A 25,836-nucleotide genomic window follows, 5' to 3' on the forward strand; every position below is an offset into this window, starting at 1 on the left:
AGAACAACTGGAATTTAAGGCAAGTCGCCCCAGCGAGAGGCTGCGCAGACCGCCCGCCCAGCTTCAGGTGGAGAAGCCGGACTGGAGGAGACAGACGCCTGGGTGGGCCTCCCAGAGGCAGGGTCCTGCCGGCAGGCTGGAGGTGGCAGGTAAGCCCACTCAACTGAGAGCAAGTGGGAGAAAGATGTGGACTGGCTCTGGTTTTCCATTTCAACGAACCTGCCCTCTGGTTGATATGACTCAGTCACACAGGTAGTGGGAAGAGCAGAGCTACAGCCAAGGGCTTCTTACCTCAGGGTTTGCAAAAGAAGAAACGCCAGTCAGCTAGTCAAAATACTGGATAGCAGGAATAAAATCAAAACAAAGCAACAACAACAAAAACTAAGATTAATATAGGATCTATTAATATCCTACTGATAAAGTGCTGGGGACCGGAGAGCCAGCTTCCGTTATGTAGGCCAAGGGCCTCTGTCCATGACATCATCTGTGAGGTGAAAGCCTCGGAAGAGATACTGTCTTGGGCTCCTTCTGGCCATGAACTTTATAATTTTATGGGCAAGCGCTTGCTACACACGCCCTCTCTGCTGCTCAGCACCGTGCCGGGCACCCCGGGAGGCACAGGGGAGAAGGAGAGTCTAGGCTAGCAGAGTTGATTAAGTCACACTGACTCCAGCGCTGTCGGAGCACAGAGAAGTAGCTGGTAGAGTGGCCTGCATGGAATAGATGAGGCCTGTGAGTCTGGAAGGACAGCAAGGATTTGAAAGACACAGATAGGAGATTCCACATAACAGGAAAAAACAAGACTTTAGCTCTCTTTGGGCACAGACCACACGGGTCACATCCATCACTGTATCTCCAAGAGTGTTCGACAAAGTAGGCACTTAAGAAATAATTGTTGAGGGACTTCCCTGGTGGTCCAGTGGTTAAGAATCCGCCTTGCAATGCAGGAGACGTGGGTTTGATCCCTGGTCGGGGAACTAAGATCCCACACGCCACAGGGCAACTAAGCCCCCCCGCTCTAAAGCCCACGTGCCATAACTAGAGAGCCCACGCACCGCAACTACTGAGCCCGCGCGCTCTAGAGGCCGCACGCCACGATGAAATATCCCGCGTGCTGCAACGAAGATCCTGCAACTAAGACCCGAAGCAGCCAAATAAAGAAAGAAATATTAAAAAAACAAAAACAAAAAAGAAAGAATTGTTGAAAGAATAACTGACCCAAACCAAAGAAGTAAGAATAAATACGTGCTGTTCTGTGAATATGTGCAAGATTGGTCCGACTACAGAGCAGAGGGTACAATTTTGGAACAGATAAAATCACATTGATGATGGTAACAAAAATGAGTAAGCACAGTAAGTCTTTCTGTGTTCTACCGGTGGGTCTCTTAACAGCCTCATAGGGTGGGTGCTGTTACCATTCCTACTTTACAGCCGGGGACATGAAGGCTCATAGATGTTGGGAAGCTTGCCCCAGGTCACGCAATTGCAGCCCTGGGACTTGAGCCCAGGGGCCCTGACTCTCGGTTCAGTACTTTCCCATAAGACAACAGAGCCTCGGGTTACGTCTGACAGAGGCTAAATCCCAGACCCTCTTCTAGTGTGTGTTCTCCTCCTAGGCCACCTGTAGCTTTATGATGTGGACTGCTTTCTGAGAGCAAGCAACTTCTGAGCTGAGACCTGGCCTTTTCCAGGTGCAATGCTGGTGTCCCACTCAGGTGAATTAAACAACCCACTTTTTATTTTGAGATGATTATGGATTTACAGAAATAGCAAAGATACAACAGGGAGGGCCCATGTATTCTTTACCCAATTTCCACCAAAGGTGACATCTTACATAATTATAACACAACATCAAACCCACGAAACACACTGGCATGTTATGTGTGTCTGGTTCTATGTCATTTGGTCACATGTGTAGATTCGTGTAACTGCCACAGCAACCTGGATACAGAAATGTCCCTTCACCACCAAGATCCCCCTTGGGCCACCTCCCTCTCCCCCCACCAGCCCTCAACTCCTAGCAACCACAACTCTGTTCTCCAGCTCTATCATTCCATCATTTTAAGAATGTTATATAAATGGAATTACACAGTATTTTAACATAGCTCTTCAAAGTCATCCTAAGAGTAGGACTTGATCCATTTGTTCAGATTCGCAGAATATAAAACAAGAGAAAGATAAAAATTAAGCAGAATAAGGAATGTTTCTATCCTAGTTCTGCCATTTCTAGCTATGTGACTTTTGACAAGTTATTTAACCTCAAGTCTCAGTTTCCTCATCTGTAAAAATGGGTATAAGGTTTAAGGATTAAATGAGGTAACATGTGAAAGCACTTGGCAAATGGCAGGTGCTCAATAAATTCTAGCTGTTTGTTATTATTAATAACAAGCCAAGGAAGCCTCTGTGCTTCTTTATAGAAAATCAGGCTCTTAACGGTCACAGATGATTAAGGAAATGACCAGCCAGCCCTTAAATGACCCCAGGTTATTCTTCTCTTTGCTTTCCAAGACTCCACTGTGGAAACAACCCAGGGACTTTTAAAAGGCGCTTCCAACAGGCATCTTCATGAGCACACCATCATGAGAACAAGCAGCCACTCCCCAGGCCAGATTCACTAGGGGGCCTAGAATTATGAGAGCGGGAAAAACAGTCAAGAGCTCTGTTTAGCATAGAATGCGTCCAGAGGACAGCCAGGGTTTGTGCAGAGGCCTCCAGCAGCCCAGTGAGCACAGAGAAGGGGACAGTGCCAAAAAGAGGCAGGGGTCAGATGTGTGATCGAATTAGGTGCTGCATGGATACCCCACAAAGCTCAGCATCACTCAAAGGATGGATGTTTGAAGGGTGACAATGGCCCCCACTACCCACGAGGTCACCTTTACTATGACTAGCTACGGAAATCTGAAAAAATCTCCCCCAAAATCCCCTATGCAAAGACTCCATTATTTAGTCGAGAGAGCACTTGACTTCGAGCCTTTGAGTAGCTGGGAACACAGCACAAATGGCTGGCCATATCTTAAGCAATATGCCCAAGGTCCATTGAAAACAGACAAAAATGGGTATTCAGGAGCCTTCATGATTTATTGAAAGTAGCATTGTCTGTGCCTTTGCATAGCACCAGCAGGGGTGGGATTGAGGGCGCTCCTCCTGACGGCGGGGTCACCCCATGTGTCTCCTGTTCCCTTGGACTTTTCAACTCCCCGGGCTCGCATTCACTCACTCACTTTTTCTCCTCTGAAGTTAAAGAATACTGCCTCATCTATCACTGACAATGTTGGGTTTCAAAAGGACTGGGAGTGAATTCACTCTTTTTTAAAAAAAAAAAAAAACAAATGAGAAGAGCTTGTCTGGGAAGAGAGAGGAGAAGGTAAGGGGGTGGGGGGAGGCCGAGAGCTGACGATGGCTGCTCTCCTCCAGCCCCGTGCCCAAGGGAAGCCCTGTCTGGCAACCTGGCTCATGGGGGCGGGGGACAGAGGCTTCCGTGCTGTGCCACGTGCTGCTCTTCAATCCCCGTGTGCGCTCACGCCGCCTCTCTCACTAGGCTTTATAGCGTGTTTCTAGTCCTGCTTACTGTACTCTGGAAGGCACGTGTGTTTCTGATGCCTCCAGGAACACGTGTGTACCTGAGTGGAGGGAGAATCTGTGGTGCGGTAGCAGAGGTGCACCAGACTCCCGAGGCCGGCCGCCTTGCGGCCTTGAACAGGATGGTGCCAGGGACCTCCAGCTCACAGGGTCCCCAGCTGATGCCTACTCTTCCTCCTGCGATGCGGGGGTGGGGGGTGGGGGTGGGGGACTCTCCTGGGTGGCACCACAGCCGCCCCACTGCCCAGTCAGAAACCCAGGAGTGTCCATCCATGTGCCCACCCCCTCCCTTTTTGGGCTCTGATTCTACCTCCTCAGTGTCTTTCTCACCTGTGGCTTCCTGTCAGCTGTATGACTTCAGGTTAGCCATCTCACCTAGATGACCACTAATTGGCCCCTTCTAATTCATTCTCCACAGAGCCTCCAGAGAGATCTTTCTAAAAAGAAAGTCCTGGCCCATCACTTCCACATGTAAAATGCTTCAATGGTACCAATTTGAATTCAAGAAAACACTCGTATCTCAGGGCAGAGCAAACAAGGTCCTCCAAGATTGGCCCTGGTTCCACTTCTAATAACATCTCCCACTGCCTCTGTGAGCCCTTCCTGTGACACAGCCATGCCAAAGGCCTGCAAATCCCAGAACACACCAAACCCTTGCGCTGCTCTGTCTGGAACATCCTTGGAGAAGTCATTTCCAACCTGCTCTCAAGTGCTCTCCTTCACTAGAACAGCAGTCTTCTCTCGGCTCCTATCAGCCCAGCACGGAGCAGGCTCTGGACCATCTGTGTCTTGCAATGACTGACACAAAGCGGTTAGTCAATGCTGTTTTCTGAATACTTTTGCTGCAGTGTATTTTCCCATGGATGAAGGATGGCAGGCCTCTACTTAGCTTGGCTGAGGTCGGTCATTTCACAGATTTCTATCAAACGTTAGCTGCACATCCTTCCCAGGCAAGCAATCCTTGGCCCTTCACCCACATCAGGCTTTCTTCCCACCACATTACACTCCAGCTGTTCTGAGGAAAACCCAATTCCAATGGCAGTCACAGCTAGCAAACTGCCTTGTTGACTATAATTTTTGAAAGCCTCTTGGTTATGAGATTAAAGCATGATCGGGTGAGTCACCGACATGGGTGTTTGCGTGTAATCGACAAAGTCCTGGGCTTGGCGTCAGTCACCGTCCTGACTTTGTGCAGCAGTCAGAAGGGTTTATCTAGAAAGTTTGGAGGTTTTTCTCTTATCATCCTCACCCTCCTTTAAAGGATACAATCTTCACTTTTATGCCAAGTCTTAAGCCAGAGAAGCCTACTATCTGTTTAAAAGCCACTCCTGGGCGGCTTCTGATGCCCACACCTCCTTTCCAGATGGTTCCTGGAGGGCACCATGCCTGCGCAGGCTCCTAGGACTGACTCCATACCAAATCTACTCAGGTGTGTGTCTCTTTAATGGAACTGTTTTCTAAAAGAAACTTCTGGAGCTAGGAAATAAGTGGAGAACCTAAATGTAAATCTTAAAGCTATAAAACTGCCAGAAGAAAACATAGGAAAAAATCTTCGTGACCTTGTGTTAGTCAAAAATTTCCTAGATGTGACACCCAAAGCACAATCCATAAAAAAAATTCAATAAATTAGACTTTACCAAAATGTAAAACTTTTGCTCTTCAAAAGAGTATAAAAAAATAAGCCAGAGAGAACGAAAAGACAAGCCAAAGACAGGGAGAAAATATTTGCAAATCACAAATCTGATAGAGGATTTATATCTAAAATATAAAAAGAAATCTCAAAACTCAGTAATAAGAAACCAAAAACCCAATTAAGAAATGGGCAAAAGATATGAAGAGACACATCACCAAAAAAGATATGCAGACAGAAAATATGCACATGAAAAAGACGCTCAACATCATTAGTCATTAGGGAAATGCAAATTAAAACCACAGTGAAACACCACTACACACCTATTAGCAAGGCTAAAACATACAAACAAACAAAAAACCCTGATAATACCAAGTGCTGATAAGCAGGTAAAGAAACTGGAACTATCGTACATTGCTGGTGAGTGGTAGAGCCACTCTGGAAAACAGTTTGGTAATTTTCTATGAAGTTAAATAGACACTTGTCATAGGACCCAACCTTTTCTAGGTATTTACCCAAGTGAAATGAAAACAACCATCACACAAAACCCTGTAGGCAGGGCTTCCCTGGTGGCGCAGTGGTTAAGAATCCGCCTGCCAATGCAGGGGACACAGGATCAAGCCCTGGTCTGGGAAGATCCCATATGCCGCAGAGCAACTAAGCCCGTTCGCCACAACTACTGAGCCTGTGTTCTAGAGCCTGCGAGCCACAACTACTGAGCCCGCATGCCACAACTACAGAAGCCCGCGTACCTAGAGCCTGTGCTCCTCAACAAGAGGGGCCATCGCAATGTGAAGCCCGTGTACCGCAATGAAGAGTAGCCCTTGCTCTCTGCAACTAGAGAAAGCCTGCATGCAACAACGAAGACCCAATGCAGCCAAAAATAAAATTAATTAAATAAATTAAAAAAAAATAAGATGGGGGAATTCCCTAAAAAAACCCAAAGAAACAAAAAAAACCCCTGTAGGCAAATGTTATGGCAGCATTATTCATAATCGCCCCAAACTGGAAACAGCCCAAGTATCCTTCAACTGACAAATGGGCAAATGAACTGTGGAACATCTATACCATGTATACACTTATACTCTGCAATAAAAAGGAATGAACACTGATACACACAAAACACAGGGGTGAACCTCAAGTGCATGATGCTAAGTCAAAGAAGCTAGACTCAAAAGCTACCAGCTGTCTGATTCCACTTACCTGACATTCTGGAAAAGGTAAAACTACAGGGACAGAAAACAGGAGTGGTTGCCAGGGGCTGAGGGTAGGGGAGAGGGGTTGACTACAAAGGGGTGTGCAGGAATTTTCTGGGGTGATGGAACTGTTCTATGTTTTGAGTGTGGTATGTGTAGCTTGCAGAACCGTATGCTAAAAGGAGTGAAGTTTACTGTATGTAAATTATACCTTAGTTGGGAAAAAAAGTAATTCTGGCTAAAAATGTGGCTGGTGGGTCTAGGGCTTAAGGTGTCAGGAGACTCTAGTGACTGCAGAAGGAAGTTTCTCCCTTTCTCAGAAATGGCAAAGAAACGACTCAAGAGTTGATCGAACCCACAAGCAGTAAAACAAATGCAAGCCGACACAATAATAAAACACCATTTCCAACCTACCATATTAACAAAGATTAAATGGAACCCCCAGACTCTCAATTTGGTGAGAGGCAGTGACAATGCACTATTGTTCCCTGCTGGGGAGAGCCTAAATTAGTCTAACCTTTCTGGAAAATTATCCTGCAGCTTGTGTCAAAAGCTCTAAAAAATGTACATGCTTTAGGACACCTAGAAAAATGTTATTACTAGGTGATGGGTAACTGACGGCTATTTTGGGCTTACTTGTTACTTTAAAATTTTCATAACACAAACTTGTATTACTTTTTTTTATTTTAAGATTTTTTGACGTGGACCATTTTTTTTAAAATTTATTTATTTTATTTATTTATTTTTGGCTGTGTTGGGTCTTTGTTGCTGCGCTCAGGCTTTCTCTGGTTGCGACGAGCGAGGGCTACTCTTTGTTGTGGTGCACAGGCTTCTCATTGAGGTGGCTTCTCTTGTTGCGGAGCACGGGCTCTAGGCGCACGGGCTTCAGTAGTTGTGGCACACGGGCTTCAGCAGTTGTGGCTCGCGGGCTGTAGAGCGCAGGCTCGGTAGATGTGGCGCACGGGTTTAGTTGCTCTGCGGCACATGGGATCTTCCCGGACCAGGGCTCGAACCCATGTCCCCTGCATTGGCAGGCAGATTCTTAACCACTGCACCACCAGGGAAGCCCTGATGTGGACCATTTTTTAAAAAGTCTTTATTGAGTTTGTTACAATGTTGCTCCTGTTTTATGTTTTGGTTTTTTGGCCCCGAGGCATGTGGGATCTTAGCTCCCCGACCAGGGATCGAACCCGTACCCCCTGCATTGGAAGGCAAAGTCTTAACCACTGGACCACCTGGGAAGTCCCAAATGTGTATTACTTTTATAATACAACAATACAAGTTAATAAAAAAGAGAAAGTATTGCAGAAAAATAGTTATTCCCTTTAATGCGGTCATTCTAAGAATGTATTCCTGAGGAAACAGTCCAAAACAATTTTGATTAAGAATGCATAAGAATATTAATTGCAGTGTTATTTATAATAACAAAAACTGAAAGCCACCTAACGGTAGCCACATTAGGAAGGGTTATGTAAACTGTGGTATGTCTGTTCAAAGGGAATGCTTTGTGTCTCTTATTTGAGTGACCTGGAGTGTGATGCGCGACTCTACTTCCTTCCCTTCCTTGCTCACAAAGGTTGCCTGCTTTCCCTGTGACTCCGGCACCAACTGCTGAGTGCTTCAAGACACTCCCAGTCTCGTCTCTTACCGCGGTGCTCCCTCCACACACCCAACCAGACCAGACCGCCCCTCACCCGCCGCTGCCAAGCAGTAGGGGCCCAGCCTTCCTCGCCCCAAGGCCTCCACTTCAAATCCTTCCCCTCCACCCAGACCCACCGGACGGATCCCAAATGAGGTGAGGTCTTTCCAGGCCATCGCTGCTGGTGGCCTGTACTGTAGCCCTTCCTGGGTTCTTCCCTGTTAGAGGTGGCTCTTTTGTGAGGACAGAAACAGGGCCTTTCTCGGCATCTGGGCACACGGTTAACATCCAGTTGGTGTTACGTGTCAGGGACTGTTCTAAGTGTTTTATGGGTACAATTCATTTAACCTAACATCCCCATGGCATAGTTACTATTACCATCTCCCTTTTACCGACTGTTACCTCTGAAACATGTTACCTCATTTTACTCATGATTATCTTAGGAAACTGAGGCACAGAAAAGTTAAAGCAAAAGAGTCAGGATCGGAGCCCAGGCGGCCTGTCCCAGGCCCATGCTCACAAGCTCTACACTCTCTTGTCACTGACTTGAAGCTGGTGGCCACAGGAGAGCTGAGTCTGGGCCTGGGGCAGAGTCTGGAGCAGAAGCATGTACCCCAAACGAGTTCCGAGCTAGGCCTCTGGGTAAACAGGACAGATCTCCACAGGGACCAAGAAGGAGTCCTCGGCAACAAGGAGTCAGGAATCCAGGCCTGGAAGCCAGACAGCCAGGCGGGCGGAGGGCAGGGAGAAGCTCAGGCAGAGCTCTGCTCCCCTCTGAGCTCAGAAGTGTGCTCCTGCAGGCCAGCCGGGGAGGCAAGCAAGACTGCAAGCTTGGCTGGACAGAAGCTTGCAGGAAAAGCTAAGTCCCAGGACTTGGCTGGGGTGGAGGACAGGAGAATGAAGGGAGAGCTCCTTGTAATTCCCAGAGCAAAACTCGTAGCAAATCAGGTTGGCATTCTCAGAGCTCAGAAACAGTTCCCCGTGCAAATGTACTTCAAAGTCAGTAGACTGTTATTCATTAGCAAACTTTCTTATTTAGGGGACTGCCAATTTAATGCTGACAAGCAGATAAGAAACCTGCTGGGATCCCCTCCCTGGGTGTTGTCCTTCAGGTCTGCACTCATTTCCTCCCACTCTGGCACATTTCTTTTACCTCCCCCCCCCCCGCCCCGGGGTGGGGGGGCGTGGTGTGTTCAAAATTCAAGGGCAATTAAATACTTTCTAATTTGCTTTCAGTATCTGTAGTGTTTTCTTACAGCAAATTGTTAATTGCTATTTTGTACAGGAGAAGACTTTTAAAAACAGAATGACCTTGTTTCTCATTGACTTTTAACGTGGCCCCTTCAAATCATAGCTAGTGTCCCCAGGTAAAATACCAAAGCAGCCACTTCCACACTCAGCCCAAACTCAACGTTTCCTGTGCACCCGCTTGCTCTCTTTGTGTCTGTATTCTGTCCATGAGACATTAAGCTACTCTGAGGGCTGGGACCATGTTCTAATCTCTTTGTCCCAATATCTAGCACAGTACTCTGTGCCTAGTAGATATTTTTTTTAAATGTGAGAAATTAAAAACATCAGTCAAAAGGGATGTTCTAAAGTTATAAAATACTTTTAAAGCTCTTAAATTCTCTTTAGTTAAAAATGTCTGTCACGTGCCATTTAAAATGGGAATGAAAGAAGTACAAAACAAACAACTGTGTTATAATAATACCATTCTTTAAAAAGGTGGGAATTTCCTGAGTAATAACAAACAGGGCCACATCTTCAAGATCTATGGGCACAGTGTCCTTGAGCACCCATTGACTGTGGAGACATTCTGAGTGCTAGGAGCAGCTTGTAGCATGCCGCTTCTGTACCAACACCGCAGATTTATGAGTGAGAAAGAGGTTGCAGCGAAGTATCTGCCTTCTACACAGCTGATACTCAAGAACACAGGCAGGGAGGGAGGGAAGGGAGTAAAGAGACAGAACCACAGAATGATGCGAATGAAAACCCAGGCAGTACTGCATCAGGCACCGATAGGAGATACGTGGAGAAGGAGGCAGCCTGTCGGAAGCGGCTTCTGGAAGAAGTGGGGGGCCTGCTGGGGGGAGCGAAGTGGAGGCCCAGGCCATGAGAAGGCAGGGAAGGACGAGTGAGTACAGGAGACGGGTGGGTGGGAAATGGGGAACACCAAATACCAGCCGCACCACCGAGGGCCTCCAAAGCCAGGGGGCATTTGGATCCAATGGAACAATCCAGCAGCTCGCAAACGCTGGTCTGAGATCAACAAAATGAGAAAAAAGTTTTCCACAAAGCTCAACCAACAACGTGAGACTGCCCTGAACGGTGAAGTTAAGTCTTCCTTTGTTTTGGTGCTAAAATGTTTTCATTTATAAAATCGTGGAGGAAGTAGATGGTAACTGGCTTTTAAAGAAAATGCTCTTGGGCTTCCCTGGTGGCGCAGTGGTTGAGAGTCCACCTGCCGATGCAGGGGACACGGGTTCGTGCCCCGGTCCGGGAAGATCCCAAATGCTGCGGAGCGGCTGGGCCCATGAGCCATGGCCGCTGAGCCTGCGTGTCCGGAGCCTGTGCTCCGCAACGGGAGACGCCACAACAGTGAGAGGCCCGCGTACCGCAAAAAAAAAAAAAAAAAAAAAAAGAAAATGCTCTTGTTTGGCAAAATAAAACCTTGCAATCCTATATCTCATCCCAGAATATTAATGGAAATCTCACTATCCATGAAATCTACTTAAGGAGACTGCAGGTTCTTGAGTGACAGGTGAAAGCAGCATTTGGGGGAACTCAGTCCGGCAGCGGAGTTCAGGACAGACAGCTGTCAGAACAGCGGCAGAGCCCCCGGCTTGCAGGACCAGGCAAATCGGAATCAACTGGGCCTGCCCCAAGAGGCAGTCATGGTTGAAATCTGAGCATCAGCTGCAAGGGTCCCCTGCCCGGTGCAGGTTTTACTAACGTCAAAGGATTCCATGTCTCTTCCGTAGCTGTTTGGCTCACATTCAAGTGACGTGGGGTGTGACATGGGGGCAGGCCGAGGACGTGCAGAGTGTCCTGCGAATAGAAAGGGGAGAGTCCAGGAGCTTCCTAATCATGAGAACAATTACCCAAAAGGCAGGGCCCTGGAGGAGCCAAGCCTGTCCCGTCTGTCAAAGCCACTTTACCTGAAAGGACGCACCACAGAGAGGACGGAGGCACTGGCCACTGCCCCGCTCGACCCCCAGAAGTTCCTTATATACCATCTTGTCAGGGTGAGAGCCCTTTGTCTCACTTCACCGCCCCCTGGAAATGCTAGGGACTTAAGTTTGAATCATCTGGGCACAATCTCAACCCCAGCTGTGATGCGAGTTCTTTTCTCAGACGGCCCAGCAGCAACTAATACAGAAACTCTGTCTTGTGGAAATCATTTCCATTGAAAGCAAAAGCAGGCTCTGATCAGAATTCACAGAGGGAGAATTAGGCTGGGGATCCCACCATGGTATACAGATCATTTCCATCTCACCATGGGGGAAGGGTGGATGGTCGCTGATGTTAGCTCACCCCAGAAGGACTCTTTGCAAAAGGCAGGTGGGGGGGCTTGGTGCCTTGCCCACCTTGCCACGCCGGCAAATCAGGTCTCCAACAAGCCTGAGCATCTCCCTTTCCAGGGGGGCACACTGGGGGTCTCTTTGCCTTCCCCCAGAGAGCCTCTTTTGCCGGGCTCCCTGAGGGGCACAGCTTGGTCTGAGGATACAGAGGTGAACACAGAAGTGCTCAGGAAGCCTCAGAAGCACTGCCAGCCCCCTGGGGTGCTAAAGCTTCCCGGCTCCTCACACCTGTCCAGGCAGCTCCACCTTGAGAAAGCCCTCATTACACCCTGTCCTACACCCTGTATGCCCTGGCAAGTAATCAAACACCCAACCCTTTCATTCAAAAGAGGAGGAAACCTCTCTGATTCATAATAAGCATTTAATTCTCTTACATAAGCACACCTCTCTTCTAGAGCTACAGTCCTTCTCCCAGATCACAACTGCCCCATCGTCTTTTTAAAAAGACCAATATGTACAGAGATGCTTAGAGACCTTGAAACACCCTTAACAACAAGCACTGGGCAGGGGCTGGAGATATAAAGGTGAACAGATGCTGTCCTTACCCTTAGGGAACTTACAGCTTTGGAGAAGGAGAGAGGGAAGCAAATGGAAAATGACCAGGCAACATGAAAACGTGATCAAGACAGGTGACACGTATAAACAAAGTGCTCTGGGAACCCTAAGCGGGAGGCGGGATGGATGCGCTGGCCAGTGCAAGCTTCTCTGCAGCAGGATTCATTTTCAGTCTTCAGCTTCCTGGAAACTAAGAAAGGTTTACAGGGGTGGGGGTAGAGCTTCTCCGTTCTATAAGAAATGAGCCTGGATAACAGGCAAGCAGAAAGAGCCGGAAGGCAAGTGAAAAGCTTCTAGGGGTGGAGTGGGAGCCATGCTTACTCGCTAAAGTTATATAAAAAGCAGTCTTCAGAGCTCTGCTGAGGATATATTCTGGCCATTCTGACCAAGGGCATCAGCTACTGGTCCTCACTGACAGCCACTGCACTGGAGGGCACCTAGTAGCGAAGGCCACGCTAGGACTCGGTGCCCAGTATCCCCGGCCCCCAGTCGGGTAGAGGGCACGTTCCCCTCTCTGCCTCTGGCTACTTTCTGCCCCCTCTAATCACCCCACAATCAGAGTTTCTTTTTACAGCATTAACTTCTGGGCTGTTCCAAATGCTCGAACTGGCTCAAGCTGCCTTCTCTAATCCAAACTTTATCAGTAATAGATGGAATCTTTTGATCTCAGTCTGACTTGTGTGTCTATTTCTCAGTGGTTCAGAACTCAGAAGGGACAGGAGTGCGATGGAACACGACCCTTAAATCTCAACAGGGTGGGCAATCGGTGACCCTCAGCTCTTCACCAATCAGGTCCTTCACTTTGTTTACCGTGTGATTCAGGGCTTCCCTTCCCAAGCAGCCTTCTTTCACTAATCCCATCTACCTAAGAACCATCAGGTTGGGTATTCCTTTAGCCCTGTGTCAACTCACTATGCCCTTGCTTTTATCTCACTGAAGTTTCTTGTAAGTACACAGAGTTCTTCACAAATTCACTAAGCAACTTTAGGGTGGAAAGTCTGTCTTCCACTGCCTAAGGCTCCTTCATAGAACTATGAGTAGTAGTACTTGTAACACGATAGGAACTCAAGAAATACCTGTCCAGTGAGAGCCGGAAATCGTGTCTGAGTCTGTATTTTTAACAACTTCCAGAATAATACTACCTGTATTCCTTCCAATTTTTGAAAATTATGAGTAATTGACTATGTGACATGCCTAAAGGAAGAGTGAGCACATGAAAAGTTTAGGGTTATAATAACAAGCTGCTCAGCAAAGTTGCTCCGACACTTAATGATACAGGTTAGTTTTTATGCGTATGCTAACAAGCCACAAACAGTTACCAACTCACATAAGTGGGTGTAATTAGCGCTACTTATATACAACTAGGTCAAGTTTTCAAGTCTGTCTCTTGTCCACGCCTTGGGATGCATAAATGTGGATTGTTTGCTCTGATTCCATATGAAATTAGTGTGATTACTAAACCAATCTCTCCTTCAAGGGAAAGATTTCAATACCCTCTGACTGGGAAGTCCTGTGCCCCCACGTTCCCTGAAAGCTGGAGGCGGTGGCGGTTCCCTCCTCAGCTGCTCCACTGCGCCCCAGAGCCATCCTAGATAGCCTGGGGGCTGAAGGGCTCAAAAGAGCACAGACTCTTGGCTGAGGATATATGTATAAATGAGATGAACAGATGAAGATGAAAATCTTGCTCATAATAATGAAACTGGTAACTGGGAAAAAGGGGAAAATTCTGACAGGGTGATAATTACTCTTTAAGCCTCCCTGATTCTAGAACTATCTCCACGGCTGACGTGATGCGCTGCCTGTCAACATTTAACCAGAAGCTCTGAACTTCTAGTAAAAGCCTTCCTGTACTGTTTACCATTACCTTAAAGAGAAGTGTAGCAATTCTTATGGTGGCAGAGATGACACAGAGCAGCTCTGTCCTCTTTAGTCTTAATTCAATTGGATTTCCTTTTAATTATTCGTGTCAGGCCAACCCAAACAACGTGTGACAGCTACACACAGGACGTGAGAGCAACAAAAAAGGTTAGTGAGGTTACAAATGTTCTCCAAGGATCTGAGACTGCAACGATAGTTCTCAGCACCATTTCAAATAGGATGGGTTTCTTATTGAGTCTAAGGAGTAGAAAGAAGGACTTTGTTTGCGGCAGGAGACCACTCTCCAGTCTCGACTTTACCGAGTTTAGGAAGAAGCTCTGAACCGCCTCTCTTACCATTTTACAGTCTAGGACCCTTATGAGTATTTTTTTTAATAATGGCTAATGCAAATAGGAAGAGTCTATGCTGTAACACACTGAACAATAGGAAAGATGAAATCCAAGACCACAGTCACTGGGACATTTCAGGAGACCTAGTCTGACTCAGAGACAGAGAGTGAGAGAGAGAGACCAACCCCCCACCCCACCCCCTCCATGTAGCCAGAGAACTCCTGACAGGTATTTCCATCATAGGTGCCCTTATTCACAGGCTACTGGAAAGAGGATAAACTGCTGTGATCTTTCTGGAAGGGAATGTGGCAATGTTTCAAAATTCTTAAATATGTCTATATTTCTGACCCCATCAGCACAGTTCCAGGGCTGTCCTAAAGAAATAACCAGAGATCACAACAAAGATTTATGAACATAGATTGCCACGGCACTATTTACAGTATCAAAAAATCAGAAACTAAAAATCCACAATTGGGGCAAGGTTAAATGTTTAAGAGCACATTCGTATGATGGAATATTACATAGGCATTATAAGGTTTTAGAAGAATTTTGAATGACATGGGGAAAAACTTATGTAATATTAAAATGCAGAATATAAAAACTACATGTATGCTACGCTAACCACTCCTCCCTCCTACCTGAAGTGGGAAATTCGTAAGAAATCATAATATACCCAAATATTAACAAGAATATACTTTTGCTTTCGTAATCTGATTTAAAGCTTCCTTTCTAAGGAAAAAGTGGGGACCAAAGGGGCCTAACTAAGAACAGAGTGGAGGAACTAAGAACAGAGCAGGAGGAAGTGTTTCTCGCCCTCCTGTGCGTCTGGTGCCACATGCCTCCCCACTACAGCCCATTTCTCTGCAGCTTAAGGACCACTTTGAGGCTGCTGGCTCCCAAATGGCTACCTCTAGGTGAGCCCTCCTAACTGACCTCCAGACCTCTATGCCCACATGCTTATTCCACATCTCGACCTGTTCTGTCTCCAGCTGGCCCCTCAAACGCAACAGACCCTCAGCGGAAGTCATCTGCTTTCTTCTCAGCTCTCCTATCCTAAGGTATTTCCTGGTCAGTCCGTGGTACTGCATCAATGCACATGCCTGAACCTGAAGCCCGACCCCCTGATTCAAATCTCCTCCCTCACCGCCCGCCCCCTCCCTTCCACATCTAATCAGGATAGTCAATTTGTCAAGGCTTGCCGATACTCCTTCCTCGCTCGGATCTGTGATTTTCTCTCTCCCCAGGGGCTCGATCTCAGGTTGGGCCCTTGTCATTTCTCTCTTGGAATATAAGCTTCCTTTACTTTCTTCTTTCAGTCTACTCTCCATACTACAGCCAGTAAGCTCTTTCTAGAACACAGTTCTGATCACGTCCCTTCTGTATCTGAAATCGTCCCGCGGCTCCCCGAGCCCGCTCCTGCAGACTTCACGGCCTGGTCCCTGCTCCCTCCTCAAGCTGCTCTCTCCGCAGGCCACATCACACGACCTGGAGCAATGCGATGCTGCCCAAAGGCGCCACCCCTCGCCCCCGCCACGCCTGCGCCAGGAGTTTGCATGAAATGCCCCACCCCGTGCATTCGGAGCCTGGCTAGCCCCTCAAGTCTTTTAAAGGCCTTGGTGTACACACCGCCCCTGCTGGGAAGTCTTCCCTGATCCCGAGACTGGGCCCATCCTCTCCAATGCAGTCTCACCACACTCTGGGACAGCTCTGTCACAGCACTTAACGTTTTCTGTGTGGTCTGCTGGCTCCTTCACTACACTATAAACTTAAGGACGGGGACTGTTCATTTCCAGCACCTACCACATACTTGCTTTCTGTACCCAATAAATGCTTTCTGAAGACATGCTGCTGAAGGGAGGACTCTATGACTAAGAAAATAGAGACCAAGTCTACAAACATATCCAACCGCCTGATCAGTAGCCTACTCTTGTGCTCAAGTGATGACATAAATAATAAGATCAAGGAAGAGCCAGATAGGATGACTATGCCCATCCTTCTTACCTTGCACCAACTATCACACTGTACAAAAATTAAAACAGCAGAGAGCTGGAATGCTCATTTCTTAAAAATAACTGCATTGTAGATAAGGAACAGAAACATACTTAACTATATTTTTAAATGCACGATCCAACAAAACACGTTGCTACATACAGCAGCAGGGGTCGGGGGTGTGGGGGGAGAAACGCCATACGGCTTTCTGTGAGTCAAGTTCTGCAATGGCTGTCTTCCCACCTTCCGCATCCTACCAGACGGCGGAGCCAGTGTCTCTGCAGGTGGGCTCAGGAAAGCGGGGTGGATGGGATGAGATCTGACTGTGAAGAGGCTGCTGAGCTTGCAGAGGTGGGAAATTAAGAACCACTGCTCTTTTTGCTTCAGGCTAATTAAAGCTACCTGACTGTAAATAGGGTAAGGGAACTGGTGCTAAACGGATTCATTCCTTTCCTTCTAGCCTCCAACTGGACCTGCTAAGCATGATACTAATCAAAGGAATAATTTACTTAATTGCGTGAAACTATCCCGAGAGGTAACTCAGCGCAAGTGTTCTCTATTACCAGCCCAACTCCCCAGTGCAGTGGTGAAGGGCTGCTAAAAGCTGACTGGGTAAGAGAGCTGGATTTCATTTAAGCAGGGGTCAGCATACTATGGACCACAGGTCAAATGTGGCCTACCACCTACTTTCCGTATGGCTCACAAGCTAGGAACAGTTTTTATATTTTTAAATGATTCACAAATGATCAGAGGAAGAATACTGTTTTGTGACATGAAAATTATATGAAATTCAAATTTCAGTGTCCATAAAGTTGTACTGGACACAGCCACACTCATTTGTTTGTCCCTGGCTGCTTTCACACTACAACAGCAGGGCTGAGTAGTTGAGACAGAGACCAGATAGCCTACAAAGCCTAAAATATTTGCTAGCTGGCCCTTTGCAGAAAGTCTGCCGAGCCCTTACTTAAAAGGCTGGGCTAGGCCAAGGTCATCCATAATAGCATTCCACAGCAGCTTGGGTCCCAAGGTATCTAAAAATTGTTTCCACCAATAAGTTTACCTTTACGATCAAGTCCACTCAAAGAAACTGCCTGAAGTTTGGGCTTCAGAACTGTGCCAGGTGGGAATCATATAAGATGAAGCTGAGAATTTAGTAAAGGCTCCTTTAGTTCGATGGAAACACCAGATTTTCTTCACTATAACTTTCTCTAAATTCAGAAAGTCAACGGCTCAGCAGGAGTCATTCACATCCCCTGACCACCCGCCGGGGACCCCAGAAGTGGCACAGTTTCCCGCAGTCATGCTTGTTTCTCCAGAAGCCCTCACACAGAGTGGCCTCTAAGCGCTATCACCTGACTGAGCAAGGTCGGGCTGGAGAGAAAGCGCCAGAAAGCTGTAGGTGTAGTTTCCTGAAAACAGTCAATATTCCCTAAGAAGTTTTTGTTTGGGGGCTCTATTTAGCACCCCACTATCCTCCCTTGCTATCCTTTCTGAAGGCAACGGCCCAGGCACAGAACTCCAAAAGGAGGCGAGGCCTTGTCATCCTATCATGTCAGAGTCAGACAGGGTCATCTCCACCCCTAGGTGGGAGCAGGCTACCAGGTGTGCACAAACAGAAGTGCCAGGGAGCTTGCGCACCCCCCACCACCACCACCACCAGAGCAGGGGGTGGAGGCCTCTCACGGTTCCCCTTCCCCAAAGCTCAAGATCTGCATATCATTATAAGCCATTATGATTACTTTTACTACAAACACAGAAAAGTCTGGGACTCCCTTTATGGGAGTCTCCTTTTAAGAAACAGGAGTGATGTGTTATAAATCAATAAAATAACACAAGCACCTGCGTTCAATTCTAGATTTAACATGGCAGCAGGAAACAAGGGATATTATTCAACTCATCCAGCCAAAAAGCACATAGAACGCACTCGGCACCTGCACTGACTTTCGGGGCAGCGAAACAAAGGCGCATCATTTCACTGAGCTAGGACCTCTTAGAACTAGGTTTGCCCTCTAGGTAAAAAAGATGCTTGGAGTAGTCAAACCAACCTCGAAGGCAGTGCTTCGCAGTCTGTTTCACACCACAGTACATACAGAACTTGCTAATATTTGAGCATACACTGGGTAAGCACACAGGACTGCAGGCAGGTGGTCCCAGGGGACTGGAGCCAGCTCAGGTGGCCCTGCGGCCTGAGGGTGCACTGTCTCAGACATGGGCCAGGCAGCTCTGGCCTAAGCTGTTGCCTGCAATCACCCAGTGACCGAGTTGCTCTGCGTTTCTGCGGTTACTGTGACCTCCAAACCAGTCTGTCCTCGACCTGACAACTAGGCCCCACGCTGGTGTCCCCCACCTCACTCGTTCTGGAGATCATCACAGTAAACTGATTTCTTGGAAAGGCAAAACTGGCTTAGCAGGTTTATTCTGCGTTCAAGGGCGTACAGCGCGACACAGATGTTGTCCCCTCTCACGGAGGCCTCTCATAGACCCTCTCTAACTGAGGCTGGTGTAGGAGGACATATTTTTTTTTAGGACTGCCACCAAAAATGAGGACACAGTGAACTGGGGCAAACAAAGCATCAGAGAGCAACTCCAAACAGCAGGCTATGCCAAAAGCACTGAGGAGAGAACTGGGTTTTCGTGAGGGCAAATGCAGGCAGTAGGCACAGGAGAACAAATGCAGGGACTGCTGAATGGGGCCGTTTAGCTGATTTATAAAGGATCTTGCCAGTGTCCCTCGCTACGGGAGGTTGATGTGCTCCTTCTTCTAAAGCTGTGGTCCACACACTTGTTTTCTGGGGAACCAAGGAATCAGCTCCAAGGATGCAATTCCATTATTTTCAAACCTTAATTAACTGGAACCTAATTAGGACTTGAAGGGTTTTTTTTCTCACTTTGAAGGAAAACTTTTCTCTCTCAAGTCAGCATGGTGTAAATGGAGGAAAAGCGAACAAAGAGCAGGCTATCTGGGTTTCTTGCATATAAGCAACTCATCTAACCTTTGGGGACTTCAGCTTCTAATCTATAAATTGAGAGGGCTGATGAAATACAGGTATCTAAAGTTATTTTCATTGGGATTGACATATATACACTAATATATACTATAAAATAGATAACTAATAAGGACCTACTGTAGAGCACAGGGAACTCTACTCAGTACTCTGTAATGGCCTCTATAGGAAAAGAATCTAAGAGTGGATATATGCATATGTATAACTGATTCACTTTGCTGTACAGCAGAAAGAAAACACTGTAAATCAACTACACTCCAATAAAAATTAATTAAAAAGTTATTTTCAGCAATAAAATTCTGACTCTAAGACATGCCAACAGATCAGTATCAACTTGAAACTGTGATCATTCTTCTACCCTGACTGACTACCACACCCCTCCTAATGCGAGTTGAGATTGCTGATGGTCTTTTACAGTGTTAGCGTATTTAACATATTTAATTCAATCCAATTTTATAACAATCTGATAGGGAAAGGTTTCTAAAATGGTATAACAGAACCCTCTCATTTGATGTGCCTGAAGCAGTGGTGGGTTAGTTTTTCCAGAAGCTGGCTAAAGAGGGGAATCATACAGAAGAGATACATACATAACTAAACATTTGTTTTACTTAATTTATATAAATCTACATTCATTCACTTTCAGAAAAAATGTAAAGCTTTTTGAAAAGGTATGCTAATTGGATTTCTACATACTTTTTTCTGATAAACTACTCGTAATTCATCATGTATAATTTATAGTTTTTGTTTCATTAAAAGAGAGTGAGAGCTTAGGCATCTGTAAAGCAATCTCAGTACAGAATTCCTCCTGAATTTTTTTTTTTTTTTTTGCGATACGCGGGCCTCTCACTGTTGTGGCCTCTCCAGTTGCGGAGCACAGGCTCCGGAGACGCAGGCTCAGCGGCCGTGGCTCACGGGCCCAGCCGCTCCGCGGCATGCGGGATCTTCCCGGACCGGGGCACGAACCCGTGTCCCCTGCATCGGCAGGCGGACTCTCAACCACTGCGCCACCAGGGAAGCCCCCTCCTGAATTTTATGATCTTTTCCCCCACTCTTCTATAGTTGTCACACCCAAACAGCAGAACTTTTGGAGATTCTTCTTCATCGAGTGTTTCCAAACAATTTAACTTAGTTTTCACAGAAACACCAGCTTTTAAAAATGTTCTTACTTGATCAGTTTACCTAATATTCAGTTAAACTGCATAATTATAACAACATGTACAACTGGTGTAGCAGGATGGGAATAAAGAGGGCTGACCCTTGATACACACAACTCCTGGTGGAAGGGAGCACAGCCAGCGCGTGCAGCGCACCGTGGCACTGCTCACTGTGTCGGGCAGAAGGTGCGGTGAGCACTGGCTGAGAGGACCGTGGGGCAGCCAGGTGAGGAGTCCAGGGACGCAGGTGCAGAGGCCTGTGTAGTGCCTGGGAAGAAGGGCAGGGCCGGAGAAACTAATTTTGGTGTTATCAGCATCTAACTGGTAATTAAAATCCTAAGAACACAGGAATTCATTCAGGGAGACAGTGTGGATAGAGAAAAAGAGGATGGGGTAGACTCCAGGGAATGCCAACTGTAAAGAGGTGAGCAGAGGAAGAGGCTCCAGCAAAGGAACCAGCAGGACATGACTAGAGATGTATGAAGAGAAGCAGAGAACCAGTCTGCTTCTCTGCTTCTCTCCTGGGCCAAAGGCAGGACAGAAGTCCAGGAAGCAAACACTGAGAAGCGTCCTTGGATTTACAACCAGGCAGCCGCTGGTAAGTGAGAATGAGCTTCACGCCCCCAAAGAATGATCTCACTAAAGGAAGGAGAGGAGATCCTCCATCCTCTTCCATGCCCGTGACGCCTCTTCCACTGGCTCTGCCATCTCCTTCAGCAGCCACTCTGCCTACTGTCTCCCAAGTGGCATTCTCGAGCAGGCAGGTCTGCTCCGGCTACCTGAGCCCAGGCAAGGGAAGGAGGGGCATGAGGGTTCCAGAAGATGCCTTGACTCCCCCAAGCACAGGCAGAACAGATGATCCATTTGTCCCAAGAGCTGCTAACTTATTCGTAGGCCCAGAGCAGCAACTGTTCGCCATGCCTTCTGAGAAGCATTTGTGTAAGTTTATCACAAAAAGTAGGACGCAACGAAATCTTCAATTAGAAAGTTTTAAAACAAGGCTGTTAAACTACTGATAAGCTACTCATAATTCATCATAATTTCTGATAAACTACTCTACTTTGAGATCTCTCCAAGCTGAAAGGCTCAGAGAAAGAAGTCTCTGCGAGGCTGCGCTCTGCCAATGGTCTGACGAACGGCTCCCTCAGCCAATCCTGTGGCCCAACTCATTTTCCAAACTCCCAGAGACTTCCCACAGCGTACAGAGACCAGGGGAGGAGAGCGAGTTCTCTGGGGCTCGGGTAAGAAATATAAATGAGAAGAAAAAGGCTGCACAATATGGAACAAAGGCTCTACTCTGTAACGTACTGGCAAGTAATGAGGAAGGAACTGCTGGATCTTAAGAATTACCAACTCTCAGACGTGGAAGTCGACCAGGTTTTAGTGGCAGCTGTCTGAGTCCCAGAGGGCCGTCAGCATGCCTGTGATACTCAAGAGCAATCGATACTATTCCGGGCCATTGCTTTCTTCAACAGCCAACGTTCTACAGTCTCCTCAGTTCTCTGCTTTTTCAGATAGTAATCCAGATATTTGTAAACATATAAATCTTTTTGGAAGACAAGGGATAAGAAGAAACACTTTTGTTTTAAAGCCTAACTATGAGATATTGATCAACTGCTTTCTACACGTCCATGATTCCTGTTCCCAACTCCCGTAAGAGGGATGTGAGATGGAAACTGGGTGAGGATCAAGTACTCGATCCAGCCTCACCTGGAAGACCAGATGGCAGTTCTGGTCACGGAGCCACCCAGACAGACACCACCCTTTCGCCTTGGCTCATGTCATCAGGCCCTGGGTGCCCGTGGAGTTGGCAGGGCAGGTGGGGGGGGTGGTTCCTGCCTGCCTCAGAGGACACTATTTCAGCGCAGTGATTGAGGAAAGGAGGAGGGGGGAGCCCAGGACTGCCACGCGAAACCTCACACACACTGGGTTCTGGCCGAAGTCAAACCTGCTGGTTGTTGACAAAAAAGCAGCGACTGACCTGATCCAAACGAAGTGCGCCGTCCACAAACCGCTGTTGGCGTAACTCCTTTGCGATACGGTGGAGGTTCAAAACAGCCCGGTGCACTTCCTCACTGGTGTGCTCCGGGGAGACGGGGGGCAGCTCCTCCTCGGGGATCTTCCTAGTGGGGCCTTCAATCATGCTCTGTGCATGTTCATAGCTCAGTTTGGTGCAGGAGCGGATGACAGTCTGGCCAAACCATTCACTGAGGATCTGCAAAGATGGACAGGTTATGAGGGAGAATGTTTTCCGGCTTTGTTTTTCTTTCACGCAACCATTCATTCGTACAGATTCTACAGATCCACTGAGCGCCGGCTTTGTGCTCAGAGCGCCACTTGGTTCTGGCAGGGTACAAAGATCAGTCATATGGGGAGCTACTGCCCTTAGGGAGCTCAGGGCATGGACTTTGCAGGCGGTGGAAGTCGACGAGCGGCCTCTAAGCACACGAGAGGCACGGGCGAGGCCGAGCAGGAGGCTTGAGGCGAAGGGCCTGCTGGAGGCTTTCTCATGAGTTGGGAGAGTGGCCATCAATGCCAAACTGGAAGGGAGAAGAAGGGATGGACGCCGAAGATGTGACAGGTGGGGAATCTTACTGGACCTGATGGGGGCTGAAAGAGAAGGTGCGGTCACGGACAGAAACGGAGAACACAGGTGCAAAGCAGGACGGAGGTAGAGAGAAAACCAATTCCAGTTTGCTCTATCTGGACCATTTATGTAGAGACAAAGGTCCAGAACAGGGTTTCTCAGCCCTGGCACTACTGGGCTAATTCTCTCTTGTGCTCTGTAAAACGCTCAGTGGCATCCTTGGACTCTACCCACTAAATGCCGGTAGCACCTCCCCCAAACCCCGAGATGAAAACCAAAAATGTCTTCAGATATTGCTAAATGTTCCCTGGGGGAAACGCAGCCCAGCTTGAGAGCCTTTCAGCAGTGGTGCTTGCTGAGTGGTGGGATTAAAGATGTTTAATCCTTTCAATGTGTCTGTATTGTCTATAATGAACATTTATTACTTTTAAAACAAAAATAAAACATTCAAATATTTTGGGGACTCCTGGGTCTGAGGTGCAGGGAGGAGATCCAGAGGGCGATCTGCAGCAGGCACTCGGGGCCTGGGGCAATGACTGGGCTGAAGGTGGGAGCTGGCATCATCGACCAGAGGGTCCAAGAAGGGAAGAAGGTAAGTAGGAGAGTCGAGGCTGCATTCTCTACGCCCTCCTCCATTTTGGGGAGCCAAAAGAGAAACTGGAGAATGGAAACAAACAAAAACCAAGGGAGTTCAAAGAGCCAGGAGAAAGATTGGGAGTGTCCAATATTAGGAGAAACAGGAGAAAGGGCCTCAGAGAAGGGGGACTCAAAAGCTACAGCAGACACTCCCGGCACTTCTGACGAGAGAGGCACCGCTTACACACTTTCCGTACAGCAACTACTTAACTCACACAGCAACCCTAGGAGGTAAGTATTTTATTATCCTCATTCTGCAAATGAGGAAAGCAAGGCAGAGACACATTAAATAAGCTGCCCAAGGTCATACCACTAGAGCACGGCAAAGCCAGGAACTGAACGCAGGCAGGCCCGCCCCAGAGTCTCAGCGCTCAACCACTGGTGTATGTCAAATGCCACTTGGATGTCAATGAAGACGGAAACAAAGAAAAGGTCTTTGCATTTAGCATTTAGTTACTGGTGGTCTTTAGGAAGGCTATTTTAGGGGGAAAAGTATGGCGAGGGGTGGCGGACAGGGTCGAATTGCAAAGATCTCAGGCATGTGCTGGGAAAGGATTACAGGGATGCTGCCACAGTGCTTCTCGTCCTCAGGGCAACCAGAACCCTGCCTTTCCTCAGCCTGGCACACACATGCCACGTGTCACTCGAACAGCAACATCTTCTGCGTGTGTTATGATGGGAAAAAGTTTGGGAAGCTCTGGGTTAAGGATGGGTGAGGGACTTCCCTGGTGGCACGGTGGTTGGGAATCTGCTGCCAATGCAGGGGACACGGGTTCGAGCCCTGGTCTGGGAAGATCCCACATGCCGCGGAGCAACTAAGCTCGCGCGCCATGACTACTGAGCCTGCGCTCTAGAGCCCGCGAGCCACAGCTACTGAAGCCCGTGTGCCTAAAGCCCATGCTCCGCAGCAAGAGAAGCCACTGCGGTGAGAAGCCTGCGCACTGCAACGAAGAGTATCCCCCGCTCGCCGCAACTAGAGAAAGCCCACTCGCAGCAATGGAAACCCAACGCAGCCAATAAATAAATAAATAAATGAACGTTTTTTTTTTTTTTTTTTTTAAAAAAAGGATAGGTGAATGTCCAGCAGTAGAGGCAATGCAATGAGTGTGGGTGACTGCTTCCAGAAGGACGGTACGACAGGGATGTTGTTGAGCAGGCAGGACAGAGGCCTGTGCCGTGTTTGCAGGCAGGGGAAGAAGCCAGTACAAAAAGAAGATGCGAGAGAGCAAAGGGAGTAGTGCCAAGTAGTGCCAAGGCGATCCATCCAGGAGAGAGGAAAAGTGGCCTGGAGAGGGCAGGAAGAAAAGGGGAGGGGACGGAGGAGGAGATCTCGAGGGGAAGAAGAGAGAAGGTGAGAGCACTCACAGTGGATGGCCCCGATCTCTGGAAAAGTGTAGGACAAAGAGTGAAGGGGGCTGGGTGGGGTTCAAGGGCATGAAGACAGCGGAGAAGGTCAGAGATAAATGCTGTGGGAAATGTGATTCATGAGCAGGGAAAAGCTAGATGTGCTTAGGGGCACAGGGCGCTTGGGAGAAGGCATGGAACTCCAATCGGCCGCAGAAACTTTCTCCCTGGGCTTGCAAACACCCTTTTCATCAAGTAAACCACTGTGGCCACAACTTCAGAGACAAGACTTCCCGAAAAAGACCATCTGAAGGGTCCATAGGTGTTTCCAGTGGGGAACGGGAGAGCCCAGCCCACAGCTGTCCACACCACAAACCTCTAGGGGACACAGCTCCTACCCTGGATGGCTAGAGAGACGCCTCTGATACCCCCTCCTTCCACTGAAGGAAGAATCAGTACTCTTGAAATGGCAGCCATGAAGCACAGGAAGAGAATGGTAGCGACCACTGACATTTTTCTTTAGTTCAGTGCAAAGAGCCTTATTATGAAGAGTCTTGAATCTGTAATATCAGACTTTCTTTCTTTAAAAAAAACCCCTCAAACTATACTTTCTGGATTATTCCAAGAGCTACTCCTATCTCAAAATACAAGCAATTCAAATACTGTGCTCATGACTCTTCTGCTGTGGCAAGCGGGTCCTGAATTTGGCTCTCAGGAGGTGTCTGTGTGTGCTG

At 47.7% G+C, this 25,836-nt stretch overlaps 1 protein-coding gene across 10 annotated transcripts in view; it reads right to left on the reverse strand.

Annotated features, from left to right (window-relative positions):
* Window positions 1-25,836, reverse strand: part of DIS3L2 (DIS3 like 3'-5' exoribonuclease 2) — a 373,313-nt gene that overhangs the window by 52,851 nt on the left and 294,626 nt on the right. For all 10 annotated transcript variants that reach the window (XR_003793808.1, XR_003793807.1, XM_029224426.1 and 7 more), the window contains exon 13: window positions 22,517-22,750. Coding sequence is in view for 8 of the 10 variants with exons in the window: in XM_029224426.1 (XP_029080259.1) it covers window positions 22,517-22,750 (234 nt within the window). In the remaining 2 variants the exon portion in view is untranslated. The remainder of the gene's footprint in view (window positions 1-22,516; window positions 22,751-25,836) is intronic.

Source organism: Monodon monoceros, unplaced genomic scaffold (genome assembly GCF_005190385.1).
Source record: "Monodon monoceros isolate NGI ecotype Baffin Bay Population unplaced genomic scaffold, NGI_Narwhal_1 Super_Scaffold_16, whole genome shotgun sequence".
Taxonomy (NCBI): Eukaryota; Metazoa; Chordata; class Mammalia; order Artiodactyla; family Monodontidae; genus Monodon; species Monodon monoceros.